The sequence below is a fragment of the Lampetra planeri genome, chromosome 36 (genome assembly GCF_965212315.1).
Source record: "Lampetra planeri chromosome 36, kcLamPlan1.2.h2, whole genome shotgun sequence".
Classification (NCBI taxonomy): Eukaryota; Metazoa; Chordata; class Hyperoartia; order Petromyzontiformes; family Petromyzontidae; genus Lampetra; species Lampetra planeri.
In genome coordinates, this window is record NC_136142.1 from 10525849 (window position 1) to 10552987 (window position 27139).

The window sequence follows — 27139 nt, forward strand, 5'->3', positions numbered from 1 at the left end:
GCGCAACCAATATTCATCACGGACAGCGGGACTGAACTTCGTCGAAATCGGCGATTCCACTCGTGCACGTGCGCGCGCGTGTACGGATGAGAGGAGTGCCACGTGTCAAGGGCGGTTTGCGGATAAAAGGAGCGGCACTGCACAGGAGGGGAGGGGGAGGGAGGGTCGCTTCTTTCTCAGGGGCGGCAGGCGTGGTCATGTGATGCGGTCCGTGCGTCGTCCCGGTGAATGCGTGTCGCCTCTGCGGCGTCACACGCAGTACTTCCAGAAGCAGGCTGCGAATAACGGGGGGGGGGGGGGGGTCGCAAACAGGAGGCCCGTCACGGTGGAGTTTAGTGCTGCTGTAGATCAGAGCGTGTAAGTGGTGGTTTAAGTGGTGGTGATTGTGGTAGTGTAAGTCGTGGTTTTGGTGGTTAAGTGGTGGCTGTGGGGATGTAAGTCGTAGTTTAAGTGGTGGCTGTGGTGGTTTAAGTGGAGGTTTTGTGGTTGATTGTTATAGGTGTGATGGGTTTTGTGGTTGTAGTGGTGATTCTGGATGTTGTAGTTGTGGTGGTTTTTGTGGCCGTCACCTCTTTTGAGAGGGGGTCCATGTATTAATCTGACACCAGTCCGTCCAGAACCACCAACCTGAAAGAGACCACGCAAACTCACTACTCACCATTCACTACTCACCACTCGCACTCATCACTCACCCACCTCGACACACTCCACTCCCACTCGTCCATCTCGGCTACCAACGTGGGGAGGCCGAGTAACGGAGTTAGCGGCAGCAATCCCACGGCCGAGACACGGGGAGACGGAGACACGGGGACGGTAGACAGAGACACGGGGAGAGGGAGACACGGGGAGAGAGAGACACGGGGAGAGGGAGACACGGGGAGACGGAGACACGGGGACGGTAGACAGAGACACGGGGAGAGGGAGACACGGGGAGACAGAGACACGGGGAGACAGAGACACGGGGAGACAGAGACACGGGGAGACAGAGACACGGGGAGACGGAGACACGGGGAGAGAGACAGGGGAGAGAGAGACACGGGGAGAGAGAGACACAGCAAAACATGGGGAGACAGGGACACGGGGAGACAGAGAGACACGGGGAGACAGAGAGACACGGGGAGATGGAGACACGGGGAGAGAGAGACACGGAGAGAGGGAGACACGGGGAGAGAGAGACACGGGGAGAGAGAGACACGGGGAGACGGAGACACGGGGAGACGGAGACACGGAGACACGGGGAGACAGAGACACGGGGAGACAGAGACACGGGGAGAGAGACACGGGAGAGAGAGACACGGGGAGAGAGAGACACAGCGAAACACGGGGAGACAGGGACACGGGGAGACAGAGAGACACGGGGAGATGGAGACACGGGGACGGTAGACAGAGACACGGGGAGAGGGAGACACGGGGAGAGAGAGACACGGGGAGAGAGAGACACGGGGAGAGAGAGACACGGGGAGACGGAGACACGGGGACGGTAGACAGAGACACGGGGAGACGGAGACACGGGGAGACGGAGACACGGGGAGACGGAGACTCGGGAAGAGAGACACGGGGAGAGAGACACGGGGAGAGAGAGACACGGGGAGAGAGAGAGACACGGGGAGAGAGACACGGGGGGAGAGAGACACGGGGAGAGAGAGACACGGGGAGAGAGACACGGGGAGAGAGACACGGGGTGGAGAGACGCGGGGAGAGAGAGACACGGAGACACAGCGAGAGAAACACAGGCCTCTCCACAATATACCGTGCATCTCTGTGTCCCTCTGTTCTCGAGTGTCTCTGTGTCTCACTGTGTCTCTCTCTGTCTTATTGAATATGTGTGATCCAGTGTCTCTGTGTGTGTCTCTCTCTGTCTTTTTGAATCTCTGTGTGTCCTAGTGTCTCTGTGTGTGTCTCTCTCTGTCTTATTGAATCTGTGTGTCCCAGTGTCTCTGTGTGTGTCTCTCTCTGTCTTATTGAATCTGTGTGTCCCAGTGTCTCTGCGTGTCACTCTCTGTCTCATTGAATATGTGTGTCCCAGTGTATCTGTGTGTGTCTCTCTCTGTCTTATTGAATCTGTGTGTCCCAGTGTCTCTGTGTGTGTCTCTCTGTCTTATTGAATCTGTGTATCCCAGTGTCTCTGTCTGTGTCTCTCTCTGTCTTATTGAATCTGTGTGATCCAGTGTGTCTGTGTGTGTCTCTCTCTGTCTTATGAAATCTCTGTGTGTCCCAGTGTATCTGTGTGTGTCTCTCTCTCTCTGTCTTATTGAATCTGTGTGATCCAGTGTCTCTGTGTGTATATCTCTCTGTCTTATTGAATATCTGTGTGTCCCAGTGTCTCTGTGTGTGTCTCTCTCTGTCTTATTGAATCTGTGTGTGTCCCAGTGTATCTGTGTCTCTCTCTGTCTTATTGAATATCTGTGTGTCCCAGTGTCTCTGTGTCTCTCTCTGTCTTATTGAATCTGTGTGACCCAGTGTCTCTGTATGCGGAAAAAATTCCACATTCTCATGGCAGAGATCAGTCTCTAGCCTGAATGCCCATTGTAGAGAAGGTGATGATGATGGTGATGCTGCTGCTGCTGATGATGATGCTACTGCTGATGATGCTGCTGCTGATGATGATGATGCTGCTGCTGATGATGATGCTGCTGATGATGAGCTTACCCGATGTGATGGCGCCACGTCTGGGTTGAATGCCACAGGAGGAATATCAGCAGCCCATGCGTCTGTATGACGCAACAAAGACAAAGATTCCCCGTATAGTTTTCAACAGACTGTTGGGGCAAGTGCTGTTAACGAGCAGCAATGAAGGGCAGCACGGCACACGAGTGGGTGGGTGACCAGCACCACGCCCGACCGCCTTTGTTTCCCGAGTGGCGATCACATCAGGTACCCATTTGAGGTTGAGTCGACCTATGGGTGGCCCAGCACGGGTTCAGATATTCGTCACTGGTGGTGGCCGGGTTCGTCGTGCCAACCGCGAGTCCCCGCCCCGCCACGCTCGGGCTCCCGCTCGGGCTCACGTCGCTTACCTTGAGAGTGGCGAGGGGGAGCGAGGCGGATTACCTTGGCACGTGTCACAACGCAAAGGTTACCTGCTCCAGTGACGACGACGACGATGATGATATTTATTAATTTAAACTTTTAAAATCCTTTTCCCGATTAACAAAAATCTTCCCGATTGTGCTATTGGTTTTACTGTTGCCACCTGTCCCTGTTTTGACCCGGACATTCCGAGGCATTGGTGTCTGTGTCTGGGCGGGGGTGGTGGGCGCAGGAATCGATTCGTACCGAGATCTGGTACTGGTATTTTTGTTTAACTTCATCGTCCTGTGCAGAACCGGTGGAAATCCTACGACTCACTCACTCACCCACTCATCCACCCACTCACCTCACCCACTGACCCACCCACCCATTCACTCACCCACCCACCAACTCACTCAGCCATTCACCCACTGACCCACCCACCCATTCACTCACCCACCCACCAACTCACTCAGCCACTTACCCACTGACCCACCCACCCATTCACTCACCCACTCGGGTTGCACATTTCCCAGGAATTGGCTTCTCTGTGTTCGGGTGGCAGCAGCAGTTGATTCGGAACCGAGATCCACTACCGGTGTTCCCATGTTGACCGTTATCGCAAGATGCTGCACAGTCCTGATGATCATAGACCTTGGTAGTGTTTTTGCTGAGACATGTATGCGGGTTTGGTCTCCAGTTGGAAAGGTGACGCTCCTATCACTCACTCATTCATTCGCTCTCTAAGACAAAGACAATAGTCCCCCGTGTAGCCTTCAACAGATTACTGGGGCAAGTGCTGTTAACGAGCACCTATGAAGGCTGGCACGGCACGCGAGGGGGTCACATACACACACACACGATCTTACTTTATCAATCACACACACTACATACACACACTACATACACACTACATACACACACTACATAACACACTACATACACACACTACACACACTACATACACACACTACACACACACACTACATACACACACTGCATACACACCCTACATACACACACTACATACACACATGCGCTACACACATAGACACTCACTCGTGCATCTATTCACTCACGAGGGGGTGGGTGGCCAGCACCACGCCAGGCCGCCTATGTCTCCCTCGTGGCGATGTTTACACACCGCATCAGGCACGCATTTTGGAAGGCTGAGTCGACCTAGGGGAGCCGCAGGACCAGTTCAGATAATACCGGTGACGATTATAATCGTCACCGGTATTGGTCGTCGGGTTCGTAGCGCGACCGGCTCCTCTGCTGAGAAATGTCGTGTGCGGGTTTGGTCTGCAGTGAGAAAGGTGACAATCCTGTCCACTCATTCATTCACTCTCTCGCCCACGCATTCACTCACTCGCCCACGCATTCACTCACTCACCCACACGCACACTCACTCACTTGCACACTCAGTCATTCACTCTCTCGCACACTCATCCACTCACTCGCTCGCCCACCCATCCACTCACCCACGCACTCACCCACTGACTCATTCACTCTCACACACTCGCCCACTCACTCACTCGCCCACTCACTCACTCGCTCACTATCTCCTGAGGGTCGCCACCTGTCCCGGGACCTGGCATTAGTGTTCGGGTGGCAGGAAGACGTCGCCCCTTTAAACACCGAGCGAGATCCACGGCCCAGTGGGCTTCACGCGGTGACATGCAATCTCTGATCCCTTGTTGAATGCAGTCCGGGTTTTCATCTGCAGTGGAATAACCTTGCAGACCCCTATTGTCGGTGTCGTAATGTCATTCATGATCTAAAATCACGCTTAGTTGTTGCGATTGGCCCGTGCAGAATATGATCACGGATGAGCGCTGAAGAGAAACTGAACACTCCCGTTTTTAGTCTTTTTTGTCAGGTTCGTCCCCAATTGCTGTCTGAAATCTCGTAGAGCATGCACGTGTCGTGTTTACAGTATATGTATGTACGGTATGTGTCCAATTGGGTGTATGGATATATGTGACTTTGTATATGAAGAGGTTTGCGCGCTGTGCTACAAACCCGGTGTGCCGAATTCGATTCCCGCTCACGGCCAACACCAGTGAGGGTTATCTGAACTGGGCCTCCCCTAGGTCGATTCAGCCGCAAATTAGTACCTAGTGTGATGTGTAAACATCGCCACTCGGGAAATAAAGGCGGCCGGCCGTGGTGCTGGCCACACACCCCCTCGTGTGCCGTGTCGGCCTTCATAAGTGCTTGCTAACAGCACTTGCCCCAACTGTGTGTCCAGACTATACGGGGGATCTTTTTCTTTGTTGTGTATATGTATGTATGCCCTCTGTGTTATCAGAGGATAGCCCACGGAAATGGAAATCACAGAGCTATCTCAGAGATCATTTTTACTTCAAGTGACACTGGTCCATGAAGCAGTTATCACAGAGATACCTCTTAGATCCATTCACCACTGACCCATAGCCTCGTCACTGACACACGGCCTCGTGCTCGACTCATTCAATGGGGGAAAGCGACAGCGCTGATAAGGGAGGGGTGGGTGGGCTTGGAGGAGTCGTCACAAAGCGCAACGCCACTCACGTGGGTGCGTACTCGAGGTTGAGTGGCTGTGGCCGTCTGAGGCCGTGGGAGGGAGGGGCTGCCCGCTCGCCACCTGTCCCGGTTGAGCCCCTTCCACCCCAGACGTTTGGTAGCTTTCGGGATACGTCGACCCTCCTGTGACCCCCCCCCCCCCACACCTGCGATACGGCCTACGTCACCGAGTATCACTCAAGCAAGGCTATTTGCAGGAAGGTCCCGCACTCACGAATCTCCTCCCGATTCCCCAGTGCAGATTGTAACGTCCCCCGGTCGAGCGGCCCACGTGTTTTGTTTGAGGCCTGAACAACGACCTGACTGTGAAGGGGGTCGTGGGGGGGGCTCACTCACCGTTCCCCACGGCTCCCCCTCGCCACGGCTCCGCCAGCAGCAGGCTCCTCCACAGCTCCACGGGCACCGAGTCCTTGCCTAGGCCCAGGCGGCCTCCCAGGGCCTCCTCAAGGCCTCCCTGAGACGCGATGATCTGGCTTAGACCCCGGCGAGGTCCCAGGACCTCTGCTAGGCTCGAGCGAGGCCCCAAAACCTCCCCGAGGCGTCGGCCGGGCTGCTCAGCAGTCGCGGCGGCCAGAAAAGCTTCATCAGGGAAGGCGTCGGACTCGGACGAGAGGCCGGGCTCGGAGTCTACGACGGCCTGTCTCTCTACAGGGAGACAGGGACACACGTGGACACGCGTATACAGCAGGCTCTGAGATGCAGCCGTGGTACAAGTGTCCAACCCTCCGCCCCCTTTCGTGGAGATGGAGCCGCGAGAATCGTGTTCGGGAGATAATAATACTACTAACATTCATACGGCACTTTTCATCAAGGATCTCAAAGCGCTGTATACATGACGTGGCAGCAGCAGACACTCAGCATGAACATAATTATAATCAAACATTTTAAGAATCCCATTTACTCTAATGAACTAAGCGTGTAGTAAACGGAAGGGTATATAAATAAAAAATGCCCACAGGCTCAGAGGGATCACTCTGATGTCTCGTGGGAGAGCGATCCGTGGCCTGGGGGCTACACGGGGACAACGCCTCGGTCACCCACAGAGCGAAGACGCCTCGTCCTGGAGACGCAGAGACAACATCAGCACCACCACGTCTCAGGGGCCTTGAGGGGGGCACGTGGGGGTGCAGCATGGCAATGATGGAGGCTGGGGCAAGATACTTTACCGCTTTATAGGTTAACCCCAAGTGATGGGGTTGTTTCGTCAGGAAATGGCGAGAGTTTGGCTACGGCTTGGCGAGGCCTTCATCGAGCTGTGGATAGATCGCGGCTCATGATGTTCGTAATTTAATGCAATGCTGCTAACTATAACCGTTGTTTTTTTTGTTACATTTGCAATCAAATTCTACGAACACTAAAATAGCGAATTTAGAGTTAATTTATTCTGTAATGCAGCGGTATTTGCTAGAATTTCTATTTGTTTTTCTTGCTGTGTGATGTCACTTTGCTTCGTTGGTTTCCTTGGAATTTTCGTCATGGCCACGTTGGTGTCCGAGGCAAATGAGACCCCAACAGTCGTGGCTTCTTCATCAACAAATAAACACAACCCAACAGGTACTCATTCTAAAGGCTGAGTCGACCTAGGGGGACGGATGCTTAGAACGGGATTTGATATCAGTCGCCACTGATGGTTGACCGTGGCAGGGAATCGAACGCAGGTCGCTGGATGTGATAACAGTTGTGTCAGCCAGAGACAAAGATCCCCCAAGTATAGCCTCAACAGAATGTTGGGGCAAGTGCTGTTAGCGAGTAGCACCTATAAAGGCCGGCACGGCACACGAGGGGGTGGGTGGTCAGGACCACACCCGGCCGCCTTGTCTCCCCAGTGTTGATTTTTACACACCGCACCAGGTACTCGTTTAAGGCTGAGTCGACCTAGATAGGAGAGGCCTCGTAGTGAGTTCGAGAGACGCGTCACTGATGGTCGTGAGTGGGAGTCGAACTTGGGTAGCCGGGTTTGTGGCGCAGTGCATTAACCACTGCGCCACCGCTCCCCAATGTTAGACGTATACAACAAAGACAAAACCTCCCCGTATAGCCTTTAACAGACTGTTGGGGAAAGTGCTGTTAGCGAGTAGCAGCAGCATACATACACAGTTACGCATATACATACATCCAATCACACATTGTACATACATACACTGTAAATACAACACGTGCATAGTAACACATATACATCAGTACTACAAGCTATAACCCTGAATCGTCATTCTCACCATATCCCGAGAGTTAACCCGAGTCTACACTCTAAACCTAACCCTAGCGCCAACTCTAACCCCAGCACTAATAAGTCTATCCCCCAACCCTATCAATAGCCCAAACCCCTAAACATAACTCGGATTCTTAGCGCAGTGTGCTAACCACACGCACCACCACTCCACACGCGTTCAAAAGACACACTCATCAATAACAGTGTGGCCTCAAAAAGGAAAAGTATATCATAGACGACGTTTCGGGCAATAATATAAAGGCCACATAGGTAGGGACATGCGCGTACACAGAAAAGGATCCCCCGTATAGGCTTAACATACTTTTGTAGCAAGTGCTGTTAGCGAGCACCTGTGAAGGCCGGCACGGCACACGAGGGGGTGGGTGGACAGCACCACGCCCGGCCACCTTTGTCTCCCTGGTGGCATTGTTTACACATCGCGTAAAGTACAGTACTCATTTGGGGCTAAGTCGACCTAGGGGAGGCCCAGTACCGGTATAACCACGCATCTGTACAGGCATCTATTGCTGACCTCCGATGTGGTTTTTGAGGGTCGTGCCACGTGTTGTTCGGCACAATTTCCGACGTTTCGCGGCACGTGCCGGGGAGCCTCTTCAGGACACTGAACCAGTGAGTTCCTTTACAGCCCTAGCATCTGTCGTGATGACAACATACTAAGAAGAGGAATCCTGTATTCAGTTCCTGAAGAAGGGCGTGGAGCGAAACGTCGGACATCGTGGAGCACGACCCGAAAACACAGTGGAGAGCCACGGCACAGAGTCGAATTTCAGCCAGAGAAGAGCGGAATGATGTTGGCCCAGGCCACATCCACGTCGCCTTTACTTGCTTCTAAAGCTCTTCGTAGCGTCTTAGGATGATAGGGGACAATCCTATCGGTGCACCATGTCGTGGGGTAGACACGCCTTGTACTCCAGTGACAATCAACGACTACTCTGAGCCAGCCCTTGGCAACGTCCCGGAAAATATCGAGAGAGTAAAATCAAGCCCCGAATCAACAGATACACAACACTAACCAATAACCATATCCGTAACTCTAACCCATAATGATATCCCCAAATCGAACCCATAACCCTATCCATAACACGAACTCAATCGTATCCCTGACCCATAACCCTATCCATAACTCTAACCCACAACCCTATCCATAACTCTAACCCATAACCATGTCGCTGACTCTAACCCATAACCATAACCCTGACTCTAACCCATAACCCGATCCCTGACTCTAACCCATAACCATAACCCTGACTCTAGCGCACAACCCTATCCCTGACTCTAACCCATAACCATATACATAACTACAACCCATAACCGTATCCATAGCTCTCGCTAAGAGAGCTATGGATAGAGAGAGTGAGGGTCAGGGTGAGGGTCAGGGTGAGATTGAGGGTCAGGGTGAGATTGAGGGTCAGGGTGAGAGTGAGGGTCAAGGTGAGGGTCAGGGTGAGAGTGAGAGTCAGGGTTGGGGTGAGGGTCAGGGTGAGAGTGAGGGTGAGATTGAGGGCCAGGGTGAGGGTCAGGGTGAGAATGAGGGTCAGGGTGAGATTGAGGGTCAGGGTTGGGGTGAGGATCGCTTACCTCGCTCCAGCAGTCGCTGTCGCGGAAGAAGCAGGGGATACGCGGCCGCAGGGCAGAGGGTCAGGGTCAGAGCCAGGGCCAGGACTGGCAGGCGCATTGTGGACGAGTGGACAGCGACGGCCGTGTGCCGGGCCCAAATGCTTCCAAAGAGATCACTGGAGTCTTCTTCAGTTCTTCTCAACTCTCTCTCTCTATTATCTCTTTATCTCTCCCGTATCTTATCTCCTCTCGCTCTATCTGCTCTCTCCTCCCGTCGCGATCCGTTGCGAACAAAACTGTTCCGAACCACCCCAATTCCCTGTTCCGAACCTCGGGAACCGTCTCTTATGAACTAATCTTATCCGTTACAAAAAAATGTATCTACCCGTTGCGAACGCGTCTCTGGCTGCTCACAGGAAACCTTATCAACTTAGCAAAATGACGAAAATTTGTTCAGAACAAAGCCTCTGTTTCGAACCGATTAAAACCCGCATTCGTTGTGAACAAAAATGTGATTTGTTCTGAACTCGCTCTGCAATCCTGACCGTTTTTGTGTTTGCAGCAACGCTGTATCTGTTCCGCACTCACCCACCCCCTGCACTTCGTTCCGAACTCGTTCTCGACTGTTCTGAACCGTCTCCTGTTACACCAACCCGCAGTTGAGTGGCGTCCGGGAGGCGAGTTCGGGTTTATATCGAGGGAGAGGGAGGGGTGTGCGATGACATCACACAGAGGACTAACCACCCCCATCATCCCCCTCCCCCCACAGCCACCATCCCCAATGGCCAGCATCCCATACCGAGCCCATCATTGCCACCCTTTCCATAGCCATCAGCATCATCCACACGATCACTAATAGCATGCACCCCCATCACCAGTATCGTCACCCACATCACAACAATATATACCGACCCCATCACCACTCTCATCTACCCCATGGACAATATCAACATCCACCCAATAACATCATAGTCACCACCATCACCAACCCCATCATCAATATCATCATCATCTACCCAACAGCATAATAAATATCTTCACCCACCTCGTCATCCTCTCATCATCAACAACACCACCCTATCAAAAACAATCACCTACCTACCTCATCGCCATCACGAACGTTAATAGCCACATCATCATCATCAACATCATCTACCCAGGAACAACTCCATCATCATAATAATAATAATAAACCCAGCCCGTAACACGATCAGCCAGCCAACCCATATCTCCAAATCACTACTCACCGCATCACTCACATCAACATCACCCACCTCGTCATCATCATCATCAACAGGCAATGTTCGTGTGTGTATGTGCTGTGTGTGCTGTGTGTGGTGTGTCTGTATTGGTGGGTCTGTGTAGTGTGTGTGTGTGGTGTGTGTGGTGTGTGTAGTGTGTGTGGTGTGTGTGTGTGTGGTGTGTGTGTGTGGTGTGTGTGGTGTGTGTGTGTGTAGTGGGTGTGTAGTGAGTATGTGTGTGGTGGGGTGTGTGTGGGGTGTGTGTGTGGTGTGTGTGTGGTGTGTGGGGTGTGGTGTGTCTGTGTGGTGTGTCTGTGTGGTGTGTGTGTGTGGTGTGTGTGGTGTGGTGTGTGTGGTGTGTCTGTGGTGTGTCTGTGTGGTGTGTGTATGTGGTGTGTGTGTGGTGTGTCTGTGTGGTGGGTCTGTGTAGTGTGTGGTGTGTGTGTGTGGTGTGTGTGTGTGGTGTGTGTGGTGGGTGTGTGTGGTGGGTGTGTGTGGTGGGTGTGTGTGGTGGGTGTGTGTGGTGGGTGTGTGTGTGGGGTGTGTGTGTGTGTGGGGTGTGTGTGTGTTGGGTGTGTGTGTGTGGGGTGTGGTGTGTGTGTGTGTGGTGTGTGGTGTGTGTATGGGGTGTGGTGTGTGGTGGGTATGTGTGTGTGGGGTGTGTGTGGTGTGTGTGTGGTGTGTCTTAAAATGGGGAGACAAAGGCGGTCGGCCGTGGTGCTGGCCATCCACCCCCTCGTGAGTGAATGAGTGAATGAATGCACGAGTGAGTGTACGAATGAGTTTGGTGAATATGTGTGAGTGTATGAATGAGTTTGGTGAGTGTGAGCGAGAGAGTGTATGGATGAGTGAGTGTATGAATGAATTAGTGTGGTGAATGAGTTCGTGGTTGAATGGAATGTTCGTGAGTGCATTAGTGAATGAGTGAGTGGGCGAGTCTGAGTTTTAATCAATTAAATTGATCCGGGCCAATTAATTAGGCATCCTAAGTGTTGTTTGCTCTTCTCTGCCAAAGCAAGAGACAGGAGGAGGAGGAGGGAGCGCTCCTAGTAAGAACTCAAACTTGAGCCGCCACTTTACATAATCAAACATCGCCATTTGATATACAAACCACGCACCACTCCACGCCGTCTCGACACACACACGCGCATCATAAACATACACACACACACGTACATACAGACACGCATAAAAACACACGCACACGTACATACAGACACGTATACAAACACACACACGCGTCATAAACATACACACGCACACGTACATACAGAGACGTATACAGTGAGGGGAAAAAGTATTTGATCCCCTGCTGATTTTGTACGTTTGCCCACTGACAAATAAATGATCAGTCTATAATTTTAATGGGAGGTTTATTTTAACAGTGAGAGACAGAATAACAACAACAAAATCTAGAAAACGCATGACAAAAATGTTATAAATTGATTTGCATTTTAATGAGGGAAATAAGTATTTGACCCCTCTGCAAATCATGACTTAGTACTTGGTGGCAAAACCCTTGTTGGCAATCACAGAGGTCAGACGTTTCTTGTAGTTGGCCACCAGAGTTACACACATCTCAGGAGGGATTTTGTCCCACTCCTCTTTGCAGATCTTCTCCAAGTTATTAAGGTTTCGAGGCTGACGTTTGGCAACTCGAACCTTCAGCTCCCTTCACATATTTTCTATGGGATTAAGGTCTGGAGACTGGCTAGGCCACTCCAGGACCTTAATGTGCTTCTTCTTGAGCCACTCCTTTGTTGCCTTGGCCGTGTGTTTTGGGTCATTGTCATGCTGGAATACCCATCCACGACCCATTTTCAATGCCCTGGCTGAGGGAAGGAGGTTCTCACCCAAGATTTGACGGTACATGGCCCCGTCCATCGTCCCTTTGATGCGGTGAAGTTGTCCTGTCCCCTTGGCAGAAAAAACACCCCCAAAGCATAATGTTTCCACCTCCATGTTTGACGGTGGAGATGGTGTTCTTGGGGTCATAGGCAGCATTCCTCCTCCTCCAAACACGGCGAGTTGAGTTGATGCCAAAGAGCTCCATTTTGGTCTCATCTGACCATAACACTTTCACCCAGTTTTCCTCTGAATCATTCAGATGTTCATTAGCAAACTTTAGACGGGCATGTATACGTGCTTTCTTGAGCAGGGGGACCTTGCGGGCGCTGCAGGATTTCAGTCCTTCACGGCGTAGTGTGTTAACAACTGTTTTCTTGGTGACTATGGTCCTAGCTGCCTTGAGATCATTGACAAGATCCTCCCGTGTAGTTCTGGGCTGATTCCTCACTGTTCTCATGATCATTGCAACTCCACGATGTGAGATCTTGCATGGAGCCCCAGGCCGAGGGAGATTGACAGTTCTTTTGTGTTTTTTCCATTGGCGAATAATCGCACCAACTGTTGTCACCTTCTCACCAAGCTGCTTGGCGATGGTCTTATAGCCCATTCCAGTCTTGTGTAGGTCTACAATCTTGTCCCTGACATCCTTGGAGACCTCTTTGGTCTTGGCCATGGTGGAGAGTTTGGAATCTGATTGATTGCTTCTGTGAACAGGTGTCTTTTATATAGGTAACGAGCTGAGATTTTGAGCACTCCCTTTAAGAGTGTGCTCTTAATCTCAGCTCGTTACCTGTGTAGAGGTGTATTGGTACGGATGGGAAACAAACACAAGGGGCGTGGTTATGGCCGTACGCAGAGAAGGTGCTTACATCGACCGCCAGCACCTGCCATCCCCCACGGCCCCCCCGGGGGGGGCGATTGCTATATAAGGTGGTGAGCCGGAGGGCTCGAGGTCGAGTGTTAGCTTTAACCAGCGAAGATTGAAGACCAGCTAGAGTAGGCCCTGGAACTCCCCTGGCTGTCCTTGTCAGGACCGACCAGGGAAAGCCGGTGGCGTGGCCCCGAAAGCCCAGACCGATGTTCTTATAAGAGCCGGTCTGGAGACTCAGGGTGCCGTAAATCCCAGCTTGACCTGGGCTGGGATAGATAGCCTCCCTTAGCTCTGTAGTGGAGGACCTGGGAGTAGGCTAGCCGGGTTAGACGTTGGGTCTCCCTGTCAGACTGGTGAAGGGGCCGATACCCCTTCAAGTGTTGTGTATCCCCGTCTCTGTAAATACGTTGGTGTTAATAAATACGTGTGCCTCCAACTACGTCGTCCAAGCCTCCTGCAACTTACTACACCTGTATAAAAGACACCTGGGAGCCAGAAATCTTTCTGATTGAGAGGGGGTCAAATACTTATTTCCCTCATTAAAATGCAAATCAATTTATAAAACATTTGACATGCGTTTTTCTGGATTTTGTTGTTGTTATTCTGTCTCCCACTGTTCAAATAAACCTACCATTAAAATTATAGACTGATAATTTCTTTGTCAGTGGGCAAACGTACAAAATCAGCAGGAGATCAAATACTTTTTTCCCTCACTGTAGCCTTAATGGACTGTTGCAGCAAGAGCTGTTAGCGAGTTGCTCCGAGTGAAGGTCAGAAAGGCACGCGATGGGGGTCGGTGGCCAACACCACGCCCAGCCGCCTTTGTTTCCATAGTGGCGATCGCACCAGGTACTCATTTGAGGCTTAGTAGACCTAGGGGAGGTCCAGGACCGGTTCGGATAATCGCCACTGGTATTGGCCGTGAACGGGAATCGAACTCGGGTCGCCGGGGTCGTAGCGCAGCGCGCGAGCTGCTCCACTGCCGCTCACCACACACACGCACAGGCACAGACAAAGAACCCCCGTGTAGCCTTAACAGGCTGTTGGGGCAAGTGCTGTTAGTGAGCACCTATAAAGGCGGACACACAGACACAAAGACACACACAAACAGACACAGAGTCACACACGCACACACACATCCAGACACAGAGTCACACACGCAGACACATGCACAGACACAGACACAAAGACACACACAAACAGACACACACACACATAGACCAAGATCCCCATCTAGCTTTAACACGCTTTTGAGGCAAGTGCTGTAGGCGAGCACCTGTTTAAGGTCGGGCTTTAAGCAAGGACCATTGCCCATAACATCGCCTACACAGTGCACATATACGTGGTTTTTATTCTTCCTTTTAAGGGCATGGGGTTATTGACGAACGTGCTGCGATGTAAATCTCCACAAAGCAGTCATTCACGACCTGAAAGGGCGGCTTAAAGGCAGCGCGATCGCCAGGGTGGCTAGGAGATGTTGACTACCTCGCCTGGTATATAGGAGGTCGAGAGTTACATCCTAACCTGGACGCCTGCTCTATATTGTGAGTTTGCGGTGTCTCTCTCTCTCTCCCCGTGGTCGCTTGGAATTTTATTCGGGTCCTCCGATTTTTTCCTGCACATTTATAATCAACAACCACACGCAATCAGAGTATTTGGCTGCTATAAATTTCCACGTAATAAGCCACTTCGTTGCGCTATCATTTGTGATGACCAGGTCACTTCTAAGAAAGAGCGACACCGCTCAGTGGCGCCTTACCTGTAAAATAAAAATAATAGTTTGTTGTAGAGGTATAACGGTGTGAATCCGGCAAGCAGCCCTGGTTAATACTGTGCTGTGGTGTTCACAGTAGACTACTCCACAGCGTTTGCGAATCTAATCGATATCACTATGTAACACAATTTTTGTTCCTGGGTAGTAAGTGTTATTTCGTAATTGCGTATGCCTAAAAAGTATAGAAAATGGCTATTATTCCCCAAAAACTTTGCTTTTGTGACCAGGACAGTGATATTTTGAAATTGACCTATTTTCAATGAGAAAACGGGCAAATTTGTGTATTTTTGTTCACATAAAGTCATAAAAAAATAACATGAATCAAAATTATCATGTATTTATACTAAACTAATACAAAAATGACGAAAAAAGAAGCGAGTAGTTTTTCGAGATTTACGAATCAGCCCCCAAATGTTCTCGTTACACTATCAAAGTCCAGTATATCCTGGTGGAAACGCTCGCCTTGCTCCTGCGAGTACTCTCCCATGTTCTCCTTGAATGTATCAAGATGAGCATCAAGGATATGGACTTTGAGGGACATCCTACAGCCCATTGTGCTGTAGTTCTTCACCAGATTCTCAACCAGGAAGCCACGAACCACTGCAACAAAGCTGTTCCAAGCCGCTTTCTCCTTACTAGTGAGCTTCTTGGGAAATTCATTGCACTCCAGGATGTTCTTTATCTGTGGTCCGACGAAGACACCGGCTTTGACCTTTGCCTCAGACAGCTTAGGGAAGAAGTCTTGAAGGTATTTGAAGGCTGCCGACTCCTTATCTACAGCTCTGACAAATTGTTTCATAAGGCCCAATTTGATGTGCAGTGGTGGCATCAGCACCTGGGGGTGGGCCACCAGTGGCTCCCACTTGACATTATTCCTCCCTACAGAGAAGTCGGTCCGCTGTGGCCAGTCCCGCCTGTGATAGTGCACATTGGTGTCCCTGCTGTCCCAAAGGCAAAGATAGCAGGGAAACTTGGTAAAACCGCCTTGGAGACCCATCAGGAATGGCATAATTTTTAAGCCTCCGATGACCTCCCAGCCGTACTCATCATACTTCAAGGCGTCCAGCAAGGTCTTGATGATGGTGTAATCCTCTTTGACGTGCACCGAGTGAGCCAGGGGAAGAGACGGGTACTTGTTACCATTATGGAGCAGCACGGCTTTGAGGCTCCTGGATGAGCTGTCAATGAAGAGGTGCCACTCATTCTGGTTACAGGCGATTTCGATTGCCTCGAACAGACTGGTCACATTGTGGCAGAAGCAGAGCCCATCTTGACGAGTGAAGTTGCAAAAGGTTGGTGACGCTTCCTCTGATCTGCGACTTGCACCCTTTTATCCAATAAGTTCCACTGCTTGAGCCTAGACGTCAAAAGCTCGGCATTGGACTTGGTGAGACCAATATCTCTGATCAAGTCGTTGAGGTCTTTTTGGTTTGGATAGTATGGGTTTCTCTCCTCAGCTCCACCTCTGAAATTGTCATCTGGATCTACATCTTCCTCGCTCTCTGACTTGCTGCTCTCTTCTAAAGACGGCTGCTCTTTCTCCGGAGGAGTGGGTATGGGGAGCAGTGTGGAACCGGGGCGATGGGTGAAGGTCCGGATATGTGATAGCAGGTGCATTCTTGCCAATCCGACGTTTGGAAGGGTCCACCATGCAGAGGTAGCGGTTGCTTGAGTGGTCAGTGGGTTCCCGCCAAATTCTTGGAATAGTGAACTTCATGGCTCTCTTTTCCACTCTGTACCATCCTACAAAAATACATTTATTTCACCGATGATTAATGTGTAAGAGATTCTCGCAACATTTTTCATATTTGATATTTTTTCTTAAATCACATTGAAAATTGTTAAACATTAAAAAATTTAAAACTTTTACAATTTTTACATTTTTAACAAATTTTATAACATAAAATTTCAGAGTTTTTTTGCATTGCTCGCAGGTGAAATGAGGTGCCTAGGGTTTGTCTTGATCCCCGACAGGCATGCCGAAATATGCCTTGTTGGCCTCATACATCTTAGCAGATGCTTCCACAGAGTACTTTTTCACTCTTGTCTTGATAAATTGGCCGCAGATATAGCAAAATGCGTCTGCCGGATGCTGGCAGACTCTTGATGCCATCTCAGAAAAATGCAGATATGTATCCACTTAGGCTTAGGGCCCCTGTATTTATACTACTATTTATATTACTGGAAAGTTCTAGAATGTTCTAGAAGTTACTCCAAGTTTACTCTGTTATATAGGTCAATTTCAAAATATCAATGTCCTGGTTACAAAAGCAAAGTTTGTGGCGAATAATATCCATTTTCTGTACTTATGAGGCATAAGCAATTACGAAATAACACTACCCATGAACAAAAAATAAATTACACAGTGTATTTATCGAGCACCTTCGCTCAAGGCACATGACGTGAGCTCACATAACGGGGACAGTGTGAGTCTATGGGCAGTGTTGAATCTATTGGCAGTGTGAGTCTATGGGTAGTGAGTGGTGAGTCTATGGGCAATGTGAGTCTATGTGCAATCTTCTTGGTTCTTTCGGTAAAGTCACGTAGAAGGGAAGTAATAAAATAATAAAAATAAAACATAATAAAATTATTCTCACGACGTTTCGGCCACAACGCAAGCAGCCGTCCTCAGGTGAAAACCAGGTCCGTCGAGGCGACAGAGTCTGTCGCCGCGACAGACAGAGTCTGTCGCCTCGACGGACCTGGTTTTCACCTGAGGACGGCTGCTTGCGTTGTGGCCGAAACGTCGTGAGCATAATTTTATTATGTTTTATTGTTATTATTTTATTACTTCCCTTCTACGTGACTTTACCAAAAGAACCAAGAAGATGAATCCCTGCAGTCACGAAAGCTTTAAATCAAAATCTATGTGCAATGTTGAGTCTACGGGCAGTGTTGAGTCTACGGGAAGTGTTGAGTCTATGGACAGTGTTGAGTCTATTGTGCGGTGTTGAGTCTATGGGCAGTGTTGAGTCTATAGGCAGTGTTGAGTCTATGGGCAGTGTTGAGTCTATGGGCAGTGTTGAGTCTATGAGCAGTGTTGAGTCTATAGGCAGTGTTGAGTCTATCGGCAGTGTTGAGTCTGCTCATTGTACAGGGGGGAGTTGATTCCAGTGCATTGCTCACGGTGGATGTTAAAGATGCCCTGATGTCATCGACAAGAGTAGGCCATCGTGTGCCAGCTTCCGCGTCCCAATTTGCAAAATGACATTGTAAATGACTCACAGCTGCCGCACCATCGCGTCTTCCTGGCAGACTGACGCTCAATGTCACGTACGCACGTACGTTTGTATATACAGAGACTCCTCTACTTACAAACACTGGACTTACGAACTTTCAGAGATACGAAAAAACCTGTCCATACCTCCATTTTCTTGTTTGGACCGAGAGTCGTAAGTTCAACCAGATGGCAGTGGTGGTATCTACATCTGCAGAACGTGAAGATCCAGTGGCATCTACAGGAGATTATACAACTTTTAAAGCCATTCCCCATGTTTAGTGTACAAGCAGCACAACACGTTTGGAATCGGCAGGAGTAAAGTTGGACTTACGAACAAATCGACTTATGAACAGTACCTCTTGAATCTAACTCGTTCGTAAGTAAAGGAGTCCCTGTATGTTGAACTCCGTTTGCACCGTACGCAGCCAACCGTGCTAATCACGGTCACAAACGAGGCGCGAATTCTGGCCACTTGAGTTATCTCTCTGTCCCTCACCTGGATACTAAACTACAAACAAAAATCAACTTGAGAACGAGGAAGATCAGAACAGTTGGAGCAAAACGTCGGCCGCACGTTGGTATTGAATGCAGAGGCAAGAAGTCTCGAGCCACCGGTGAGCAGCAGGAGATCAATCGATCAGAATTTCATCCACGCATTGGGCCATGGAAAATAATACTGTTTGTGTAAACGTTGACATTTTTGTCGGGTTTATTTATTATTAAAACATGCATCATCGTCGTCGTCGTCACAATCTTCATCCCTATCATCATCACTATCATCATCACCAAGATCACCATCGTCAGCACCACTACCATTTGCCTGGGTATCATCATCATAATCATCGTCTCTACCATTGTCATACTCATCATCACCACCATCACCACCTTCATGACGCTTGGATCCTAGCTCAGAGACCTAGACACTCTGCTCGTGCCCCAGCAATCATCTCGAGGCTTTCCATGCACGCGGTCAATGGCGCATCCTTGGGATCAGGTGGTCTGACTTCATCACAAAGGTTTACTGTGACATCCCGCGCTGGTCTCCCCTTCCGTAGAGGACCTCGTCATCGTCGTCATCATCGTCATCATCATCGTCATCATCATCGTCATCATAGTCATCATCGTCATCATCATCGTCATCATCATCGTCATCATAGTCATCATCGTCATCATCATCGTCATCATCATCATCGTTATCGTCATCATCTTCATCATCATCATCGTCATCATCATCATTATCGTCATCATCAGTATCATTGTCGTCACCACCGTCACCATCATCTTCATCATCTGACACCGCCGTCTGGCCCGAATCAGGCCCAGACGGCGGTGTCAACAAGCAGTCGTTTCGGCGTCATCTCGGCCTGCGCTTGAGCGTCGAGGTCAGATGTGGAACCAAAGCCGAGCCGACGCCGACTCGCCCATCCAAGGGAGAGGGCCACGCTCACCCCCGGTGATCATTATGGGCCATCGTCGTTGCGCTTGATGATGCGGACGTGAAGCCTGACCAGGGGGAGGCCTGGCGACACGTGGAGTTGACGGCGGTCCCATTGGTTGGCGAAGCGACTCCGATCACCACCTTCATTGCTCTGCCTCTCGGCAGGTGTGGGGGTGTGTACACAGGAATTTCCTGTTTTGATGCTGCGGTTAGTCACGTGACCAGGAAGTTACGATTTAAGATTCCCTCTCAGCCACGCGGCAGGGTGTCAGCCATTACACAGAGTACAAAATGGTGGCACAAAGAGCGTCCCCGTGAAGACATATACAACTGTTCATTGTGGGACTTTAAGAAGCATTGTCTGGAAGTTCGTGTATGTTCTTATAATACTGGGAATGCTGTTATGATATTAGAATGGCCGTTATAATGCTGTAAATGCATTTATAATGCTGTTAAATTGTTATGATAAATATGAGGCCTAGTTAACAACGAAGCCTGCCACTTGCCTTATTGTGAATGTTACTTGTAATTGAATAAGTCGAGTCAGACTTGTACCCATGTAACCTTATTGCGATCTTGAGAGCAAGGATGACGAAATATCTCATCCACAGTTCAGTGTTATGTGTAGTGCTGTACATTTAGGCTGCAGTATGATGATTACACGATGTGCCCTTACTTAACATAGTAGTTTATTCTCTTGTATAGCTATTCAGTACTAATTTAGGTGCCTGGTCCATCCAGGATCTATTGTTGAGTTTCATGTTATCTAAAATAATGTTATGATGCTGTTGTGTTCATTCATTGTATTGATATTTCCAAGTATTAACATATGCTGTATTTGTGCTGTTTTTCCATCAGTTTTACCTCGTTCAATTCATTAAATACGTTTGGAGTCGGATGTTCACCCTGGCTTTGAAGGTTTATTGAATGCGAGGTTATTTACTCGGATAGTGGTGTAACGCAGCGCACAGCGAGGCCGAGACATTCATCATCATCGCCATCACTGCCCTCTCCCTTCCTGCCTCTCTCCGTGATCCCTCCTCGCCCACCACCTCCTCCTCGCTTTGAAGTCTCTTCTTCCAATAATTAGGATCTCGTGCGCACAGCTGTATCCACGCGATGTCGTGTGGGACACGGGGATGTGGACGAGGTGACAGACCGAGACACAGATAGACACAGAGAGAGACAGAGGGGTAGAGACCTGTGGAGACGGGAGACAGGGAGGGAGACAGGCGGGACCAGGCAGAGACACGGAGAGGGACACGAGGACACAGACACGCGTACGCAGGGACACGGGAAAACAAAGGAGGGAGGGAAAGAGAGACACACACGAGAGGGAGCGAGAAATAAAATGAGACGGGGAGACAAGGAGGGGAGGTGGAGAGAGGGAGAGAGACCGGGACGAGGGAGGGAAGCTGAAATTCCGGGGGGGGGGGGGCGGGGGAGTGATGCAGAGACAGAATAGCTTTGGAGATGCGGACGTAGAGTGAGCGAGAGACAGGGAGACACAGGGAGACCGGGAGAGACACGGAGGGAAGGAGCCACAGGGACACAGACAGGGGGGAGAGACAAGAGACACGGAGACAGAGGGAAGTCGACAGGGAGGCTGAGAGACACGGGGAGCTGCACGTGGAGAGGGTGGAGTTAGGGAGGGAGCGGTGGCGGGGGCGCCTGGGAACAGGTGGTGGTGGGACCGAGTTGAGTGGCCGGGGATGAGACGGGCGGTAGAAGTCTCATTTCCTGGGATAATTGAAGGGGGAGGGGGGGTAAGGCTGGATAAGGAGGTGAAGGAAGATACAAATAAGAGAGGTGGCCCAGCGGGTTCACAATGGTCGTCTCGGGAGACGCTGAGACACTGGGACACTGAGACACTGAGACATTGAGACACTGGGACACTGAGACAGTGAGACACTGAGACACTGAGACACTGGGACGCTGGGACGCTGAGACGCTGAGACACTGGGACACTGAGACACTGAGACACTGGGATACTGGGACACTGAGACGCTGAGACACTGGGACACTGGGACACTGAGACACTGGGACACTGGGACACTGAGACACGGGGACACTGAGACCCCGAGACACTGAGACACTGAGACACGGAGACACTGAGACACGGAGACACGGGGACACTGGGACACTGAGACACTGGGACACTGGGACACTGAGACACGGGGACACTGAGGCCCCGAGACACTGAGACACTGAGACACGGAGACACTGAGACACGGGGACACGGGGACACGGGGACACTGAGACACTGAGACATCGAGCCACTGAGACAGTGAGTCACAGAGACAATGAGCCACTGGGACACTGGGACACTGAGACACTGAGACACGGGGACACTGAGACAGTGAGCCACTGAGACACTGAGACACTGGGACACTGAGCCACTGAGACATTGAGACTCTGACACACTGAGACACTGGGACACTGAGACAGGGAGACACTGAGACACTGCACCGCTGAGCCGCAGAGACACGACTCGATGTTCCATTCGCCCGAGTTGTGACCAAAAAAGACGGCGGTGAAACGAAGGACTGCGCTTCACCGTCGGTTGTTTATCCGCTGAGTCTCAAGACTTCATTTTTGAGAAGGGGCCTGCGAGCTGAGACGCGTGACATAGCCGTCTCTCTAACTCCACTGCTGGATGAGGGCCCTCCCTACGCCGCGCGAGTTGCGGGGGGTTATTTCTTGACCAGACTTCCCCACGCAGGTTGCTGAAGGCGAGGAGCATAGACTTGGACCTTGAACTTCTTTCGCACCGTACGTAGCCAACCATACGATGCGGAGGTGGATGGATATTTGGTGCATTGCCCTCCGCCGTCTCGGAGTACAGCACGAACCTCGACACCACCGCTGCCCCAACTGGATGCCAAACACAAACACACGAACATCCATCTCTAGGTGATCCATCAACCCCACCCTCATATCGCCTGGGTGGCTCAGAGGTCTGAGACACTGAGCTGGTACCACGCAGATCGATGGGTTCCAATCAGGGTTCTAGTCGCCAGACTGGAGACCCATAGACTCACATACAGACCCATATACTCACATAGAGACCCATAGACTCACATAGAGACCCATAGACTCACATAGAGACCCATAGACTCACATACAGACCCATATACTCACATAGAGACCCATAGACTCACATAAAGACCCATATACTCACATAGAGACCCATAGACTCACATTGAGACCCATAGACTCACATAGAGACCCATAGACTCACATACAGACCCATATACTCACATAGAGACCCATAGACTCACATAAAGACCCATATACTCACATAGAGACCCATAGACTCACATTGAGACCCATAGACTCACATAGAGACCCATAGACTCACATAGAGACCCATAGACTCACATAGAGACCCATAGACTCACATAGAGACCCATAGACTCACATTGAGACCCATAGACTCACATAGAGATCCATAGACTCACATAGAGACCCATAGACTCACATAGACTGGGTTGTCATTAAACCGGTTTCTCAAAGCACAGACGGTCTCGGCCCGGTCACCAGTGACTGCACAAAAATCACATCACGTAAGATTAGTTTTTTTTATTATATTTCATAAAATTAGTTTATGATTTTTTTTTTCATTTCATTTCCCTACAATCCAACTCTTGGGAATTAAAGATATTGCTTTGACTGTCACATTGGGTTGATGGTTGGTTGATGGTTGTCATGCAGAGTGGCTAGGAGATTGCTGCTCCCCGCTACTGTGTGGTGGGTCAGAGGTCAGGTTAACGAATCTCAGAGGTAGCTCTGTAGCATCGACTTCCACGGGCCATTCTCTAACACTAAGGCCCGTATTCTTAGTCGCGTTTCGGCTCTGGCTCAGTCTCTAGCACTCAGGCTCAGTCTCTAGCACTCAGGCTCAGTATCTAACACTCAGGCTCGGTCTCTAGCACTCAGGCTCAGTCTCTAACACTCAGGCTCAGTCTCTAACACTCAGTCTCAGTCTCTGACACTCAGGCTCAGTCTCTAACACTCAGGCTCAGTCTCTAACACTCAGGCTCAGTCTCTAACACTCAGGCTCGGTCTCTAACACTCAGGCTCGGTCTCTAACACTCAGACTCAGTCTCTAGCTCAGTCTCTAACACTCAGGCTCAGTCTCTAACACTCAGGCTCGGTCTCTAACACTCAGGCTCAGTCTCTGGCTCGGTCTCTAACACTCAGGCTCAGTCTCTAACACTCAGGCTCAGTCTCTAACACTCAGGCTCAGTCTCTGGCTCAGTCTCTAGCACTCAGGCTCAGTCTCTGGCTCAGTCTCTAGCACTCAGGCTCAGTCTCTAACACTCAGGCTCAGTCTCTGGCTCAGGCTCTAACACTCAGGCTCAGTTTCTGGCTCAGTCTCTAGCACTCAGGCTCAGTCTCTAACACTCAGGCTCAGTATCTGGCTCAGTCTATAGCACTCAGGCTCAGTCTCTAACACTCAGGCTCGGTCTCTAACACTCAGGCTCAGTCTCTAACACTCAGGCTCAGTCTCTAACACTCAGGCTCAGGCTCTGGCTCAGTCTCTAACACTCAGGCCCAGTCTCTAATACTCAGGTCCAGTCTCTAACACTCTGGCTCAGTCTCTAGCATTCAGGCTCAGTCTCTAACACTCAGGCTCGGTCTCTAACACTCAGGCTCAGTCTCTAACACTCAGGCTCAGTCTCTGGCTCAGTCTCTAGCACTCAGGCTCAGTCTCTAGCACTCAGGCTCAGTCTCTGGCTCAGTCTCTAGCACTCAGGCTCAGTCTCTAGCACTCAGGCTCAGTCTCTGGCTCAGTCTCTAACACTCAGGCTCAGTCTCTAACACTCAGGCTCAGTCTCTAACACTCAGGCTCAGTCTCTGGCTCAGTCTCTAACACTCAGGCTCAGTCGCTAACACACAGGCTCAGTCTCTAGCACTCAGGCTCAGTCTCTAACACTCAGGCTCAGTCTCTGGCTCAGTCTCTAACACTCAGGCTCAGTCTCTAACACTCAGGCTCAGTCTCTAACACTCAGGCTCAGTCTCTAACACTCAGGCTCAGTCTCTGGCTCAGTCTCTAGCACTCAGGCTCAGTCTCTAGCACTCAGGCTCAGTCTCTGGCTCAGTCTCTAGCACTCAGGCTCAGTCTCTAGCACTCAGGCTCAGTCTCTGGTTCAGTCTCTAACACTCAGGCTCAGTCTCTAACACTCAGGCTCAGTCTCTAACACTCAGGCTCAGTCTCTGGCTCAGTCTCTAACATTCAGGCTCAGTCGCTAACACTCAGGCTCAGTCTCTAGCACTCAGGCTCAGTCTCTAACACTCAGGCTCAGTCTCTGGCTCAGTCTCTAACACTCAGGCCCAGTCTCTAACACTCAGGCTCAGTCTCTAACACTCAGGCTCAGTCTCTGGCTCAGTCTCTAACACTCAGTCTCAGTCTCTAACACTCAGGCTCAGTCTCTAACACTCAGGCTCAGTCTCTAACACTCAGGCTCAGTCTCTGGCTCAGTCTCTAACACTCAGGCTCAGTCTCTAACACTCAGGCTCAGTCTCTAACACTCAGGCTCAGTCTCTGGCTCAGTCTCTAACACTCAGGCTCAATCTCTAACACTCAGGCTCAGTCTCTAACACTCAGGCTCAGGCTCAGTCTCTAACACTCAGGCTCAGTCTCTAATACTCAGGCCCAGTCTCTAACAATCAGGCTCAGGCTCTAACACTCAGGCTCAGTCTCTAACACTCAGGCTCAGTCTCTAACACTCAGGCTCAGGCTCTGGCTCAGTCTCTAACACTCAGGCTCAGTCTCTAACACTCAGGCTCAGTCTCTAACACCCAGGCTCAGTCTCTAACACTCAGGCTCAGTTTCTAACACTCAGGATCAGTCTCTGGCTCAGTCTCTAGCACTCAGGCTCCGCTCTGCTCCGACTTGAGCCGCCCAGTGGCTTCCAAAGACTGCGGTGAGTGAGCGTCTCAGCCGTGGCTTGGGACTCAGGCTCAGTCTCTATTCCTACTTCTATTTTTATGTCACCAGGTATGGCCCCACTGATCTACGTCGCCATCTTTCCGAGGCGACCCCTGGCGATTACAAATGATAGCTCAACGAAGTGGCGAATCATCATCACGTGGACATTTATATCGGCAGCCAAAATACTCTCGAAACGATTCCCTTGTGGCAACCCATGGCTGGGACCATGCTCAGTGAGAGCCAGCTCAAGTTAAGCGCGGCTCATAAGCGGCTCACTTGAACCAGAGCCAAGTGTGAGCCGAGCCCTAGCCAAGAACCACAATGACAGGAGGGCCCGTGAGGGTCGCACTCCTTCTGTGAGATTTCCGAATGGATTCCTCGTCCCATGACCTCTCGCCGAGAGCACAATCGGGACAGAGTTAGGAGGGGAAGGGGGCGGGAGGATAGAAGGGAAGGGGTGAAACAATTAAACAAAGGGATTGGACTTAACACGAATCAGGTTTTCGAAGACAATATTATTATATCTTGATCTGAAGCTTTCGTGACTCCAGGAATCCATACTCTTTTGTTATTTCGGTAAAGTCACGTAGGTATAAAATAAAATAAATCACATCTTCTTGGTTCTTTCGGTAAAGTCACGTAGAAGGGAAGTAATAAAATAATAAAAATAAAACATAATAATTATTATTTATTATTTTATTACTTCCCTTCTACGTGACTTTACCGAAAGAACCAAGAAGATGAATCCCTGCAGTCACGAAAGCTTTAAATCGAAAAATAAATCACGTTTCGGGCGCAACACAAGCGTCCGTAATCAGGTGGGAAAACATGGTCTGCTGCTGAGGCAGACTGTTTTAAAAGGTTTGAAATGGGTGTAGCTCAAGGGTTATAAAGAAGTGGCCGGGGCTAGTGATGTTCATGTGAGAAATGAGCATGTAACTGTAAGCTAGGAGAGCGACCTCCTCGACGAGGGCACGGAAGTGGCTATGTTAATGTGAGAAATCATGTTAATGTAAAATCGAAGAGTGGTGCAATCCAAAGGCATGAGAGCATGAGAGTGCAATGCAAAGGACATGTGAGCATAAGAGATCTAAGAGAGAGGCATAGAGAGACACACACAGTCGGAAATAACAGCTGACGTAGGGCAGGTAGGATGGAAACATCACAGTCAGTTAATACTTTACCTGGTTAATAACGTCCTTCCAATGATTGCTCAGTTTGTACCCATCCTCTCGGTTGAAGGTGTGTCTGTGTTTATATATCTGGATGGCTTCATGAACAAATCTCTGAAGGTAGCCGGTAGGTTTGCAGAGTACCTCCGTCTTGGAAAAATCTATTTTGTGTGAGCCCACAGCATTAAAACGTCGTGATTTATTTTATTTGATACCTACGTGACTTTACCGAAAGAACCAAATATTATTATAATTAATGGTTTTTATTGTTATGAA

General features: G+C 50.2%; 1 protein-coding gene across 1 annotated transcript; it reads right to left on the reverse strand.

The window, feature by feature from the left end:
- Positions 1-249: 249 nt before the first annotated feature.
- On the reverse strand, positions 250-10020 carry LOC144730628 (uncharacterized). The gene is made up of 3 exons (XM_078611276.1): positions 9383-10020; positions 5911-6219; positions 250-275 (listed from the first exon to the last, which is right to left on the reverse strand). Exons 1-3 carry the CDS (start codon positions 9477-9479, stop codon positions 250-252), a joined length of 432 nt encoding a protein of 143 aa, XP_078467402.1. The 5' UTR covers positions 9480-10020.
- Positions 10021-27139: the final 17119 nt, after the last annotated feature.

What these genes read in the sequence shown, in the direction of transcription:
- LOC144730628 (XM_078611276.1), bottom strand. Translation starts at nt 9,479, where the DNA reads ATGCGCCTGCCAGTCCTGGCCCTGGCTCTGACCCTGACCCTCTGCCCT. An exon ending in ACAGCGACTGCTGGAGCGAG is followed by an intron (nt 6,220 to 9,382) that starts GTAAGCGATCCT and finishes GTCTCCCTGTAG; the next exon opens with AGAGACAGGCCGTCGTAGAC. An exon ending in AGGGGGAGCCGTGGGGAACG is followed by an intron (nt 276 to 5,910) that starts GTGAGTGAGCCC and finishes CGTTATTCGCAG; the next exon opens with CCTGCTTCTGGAAGTACTGC.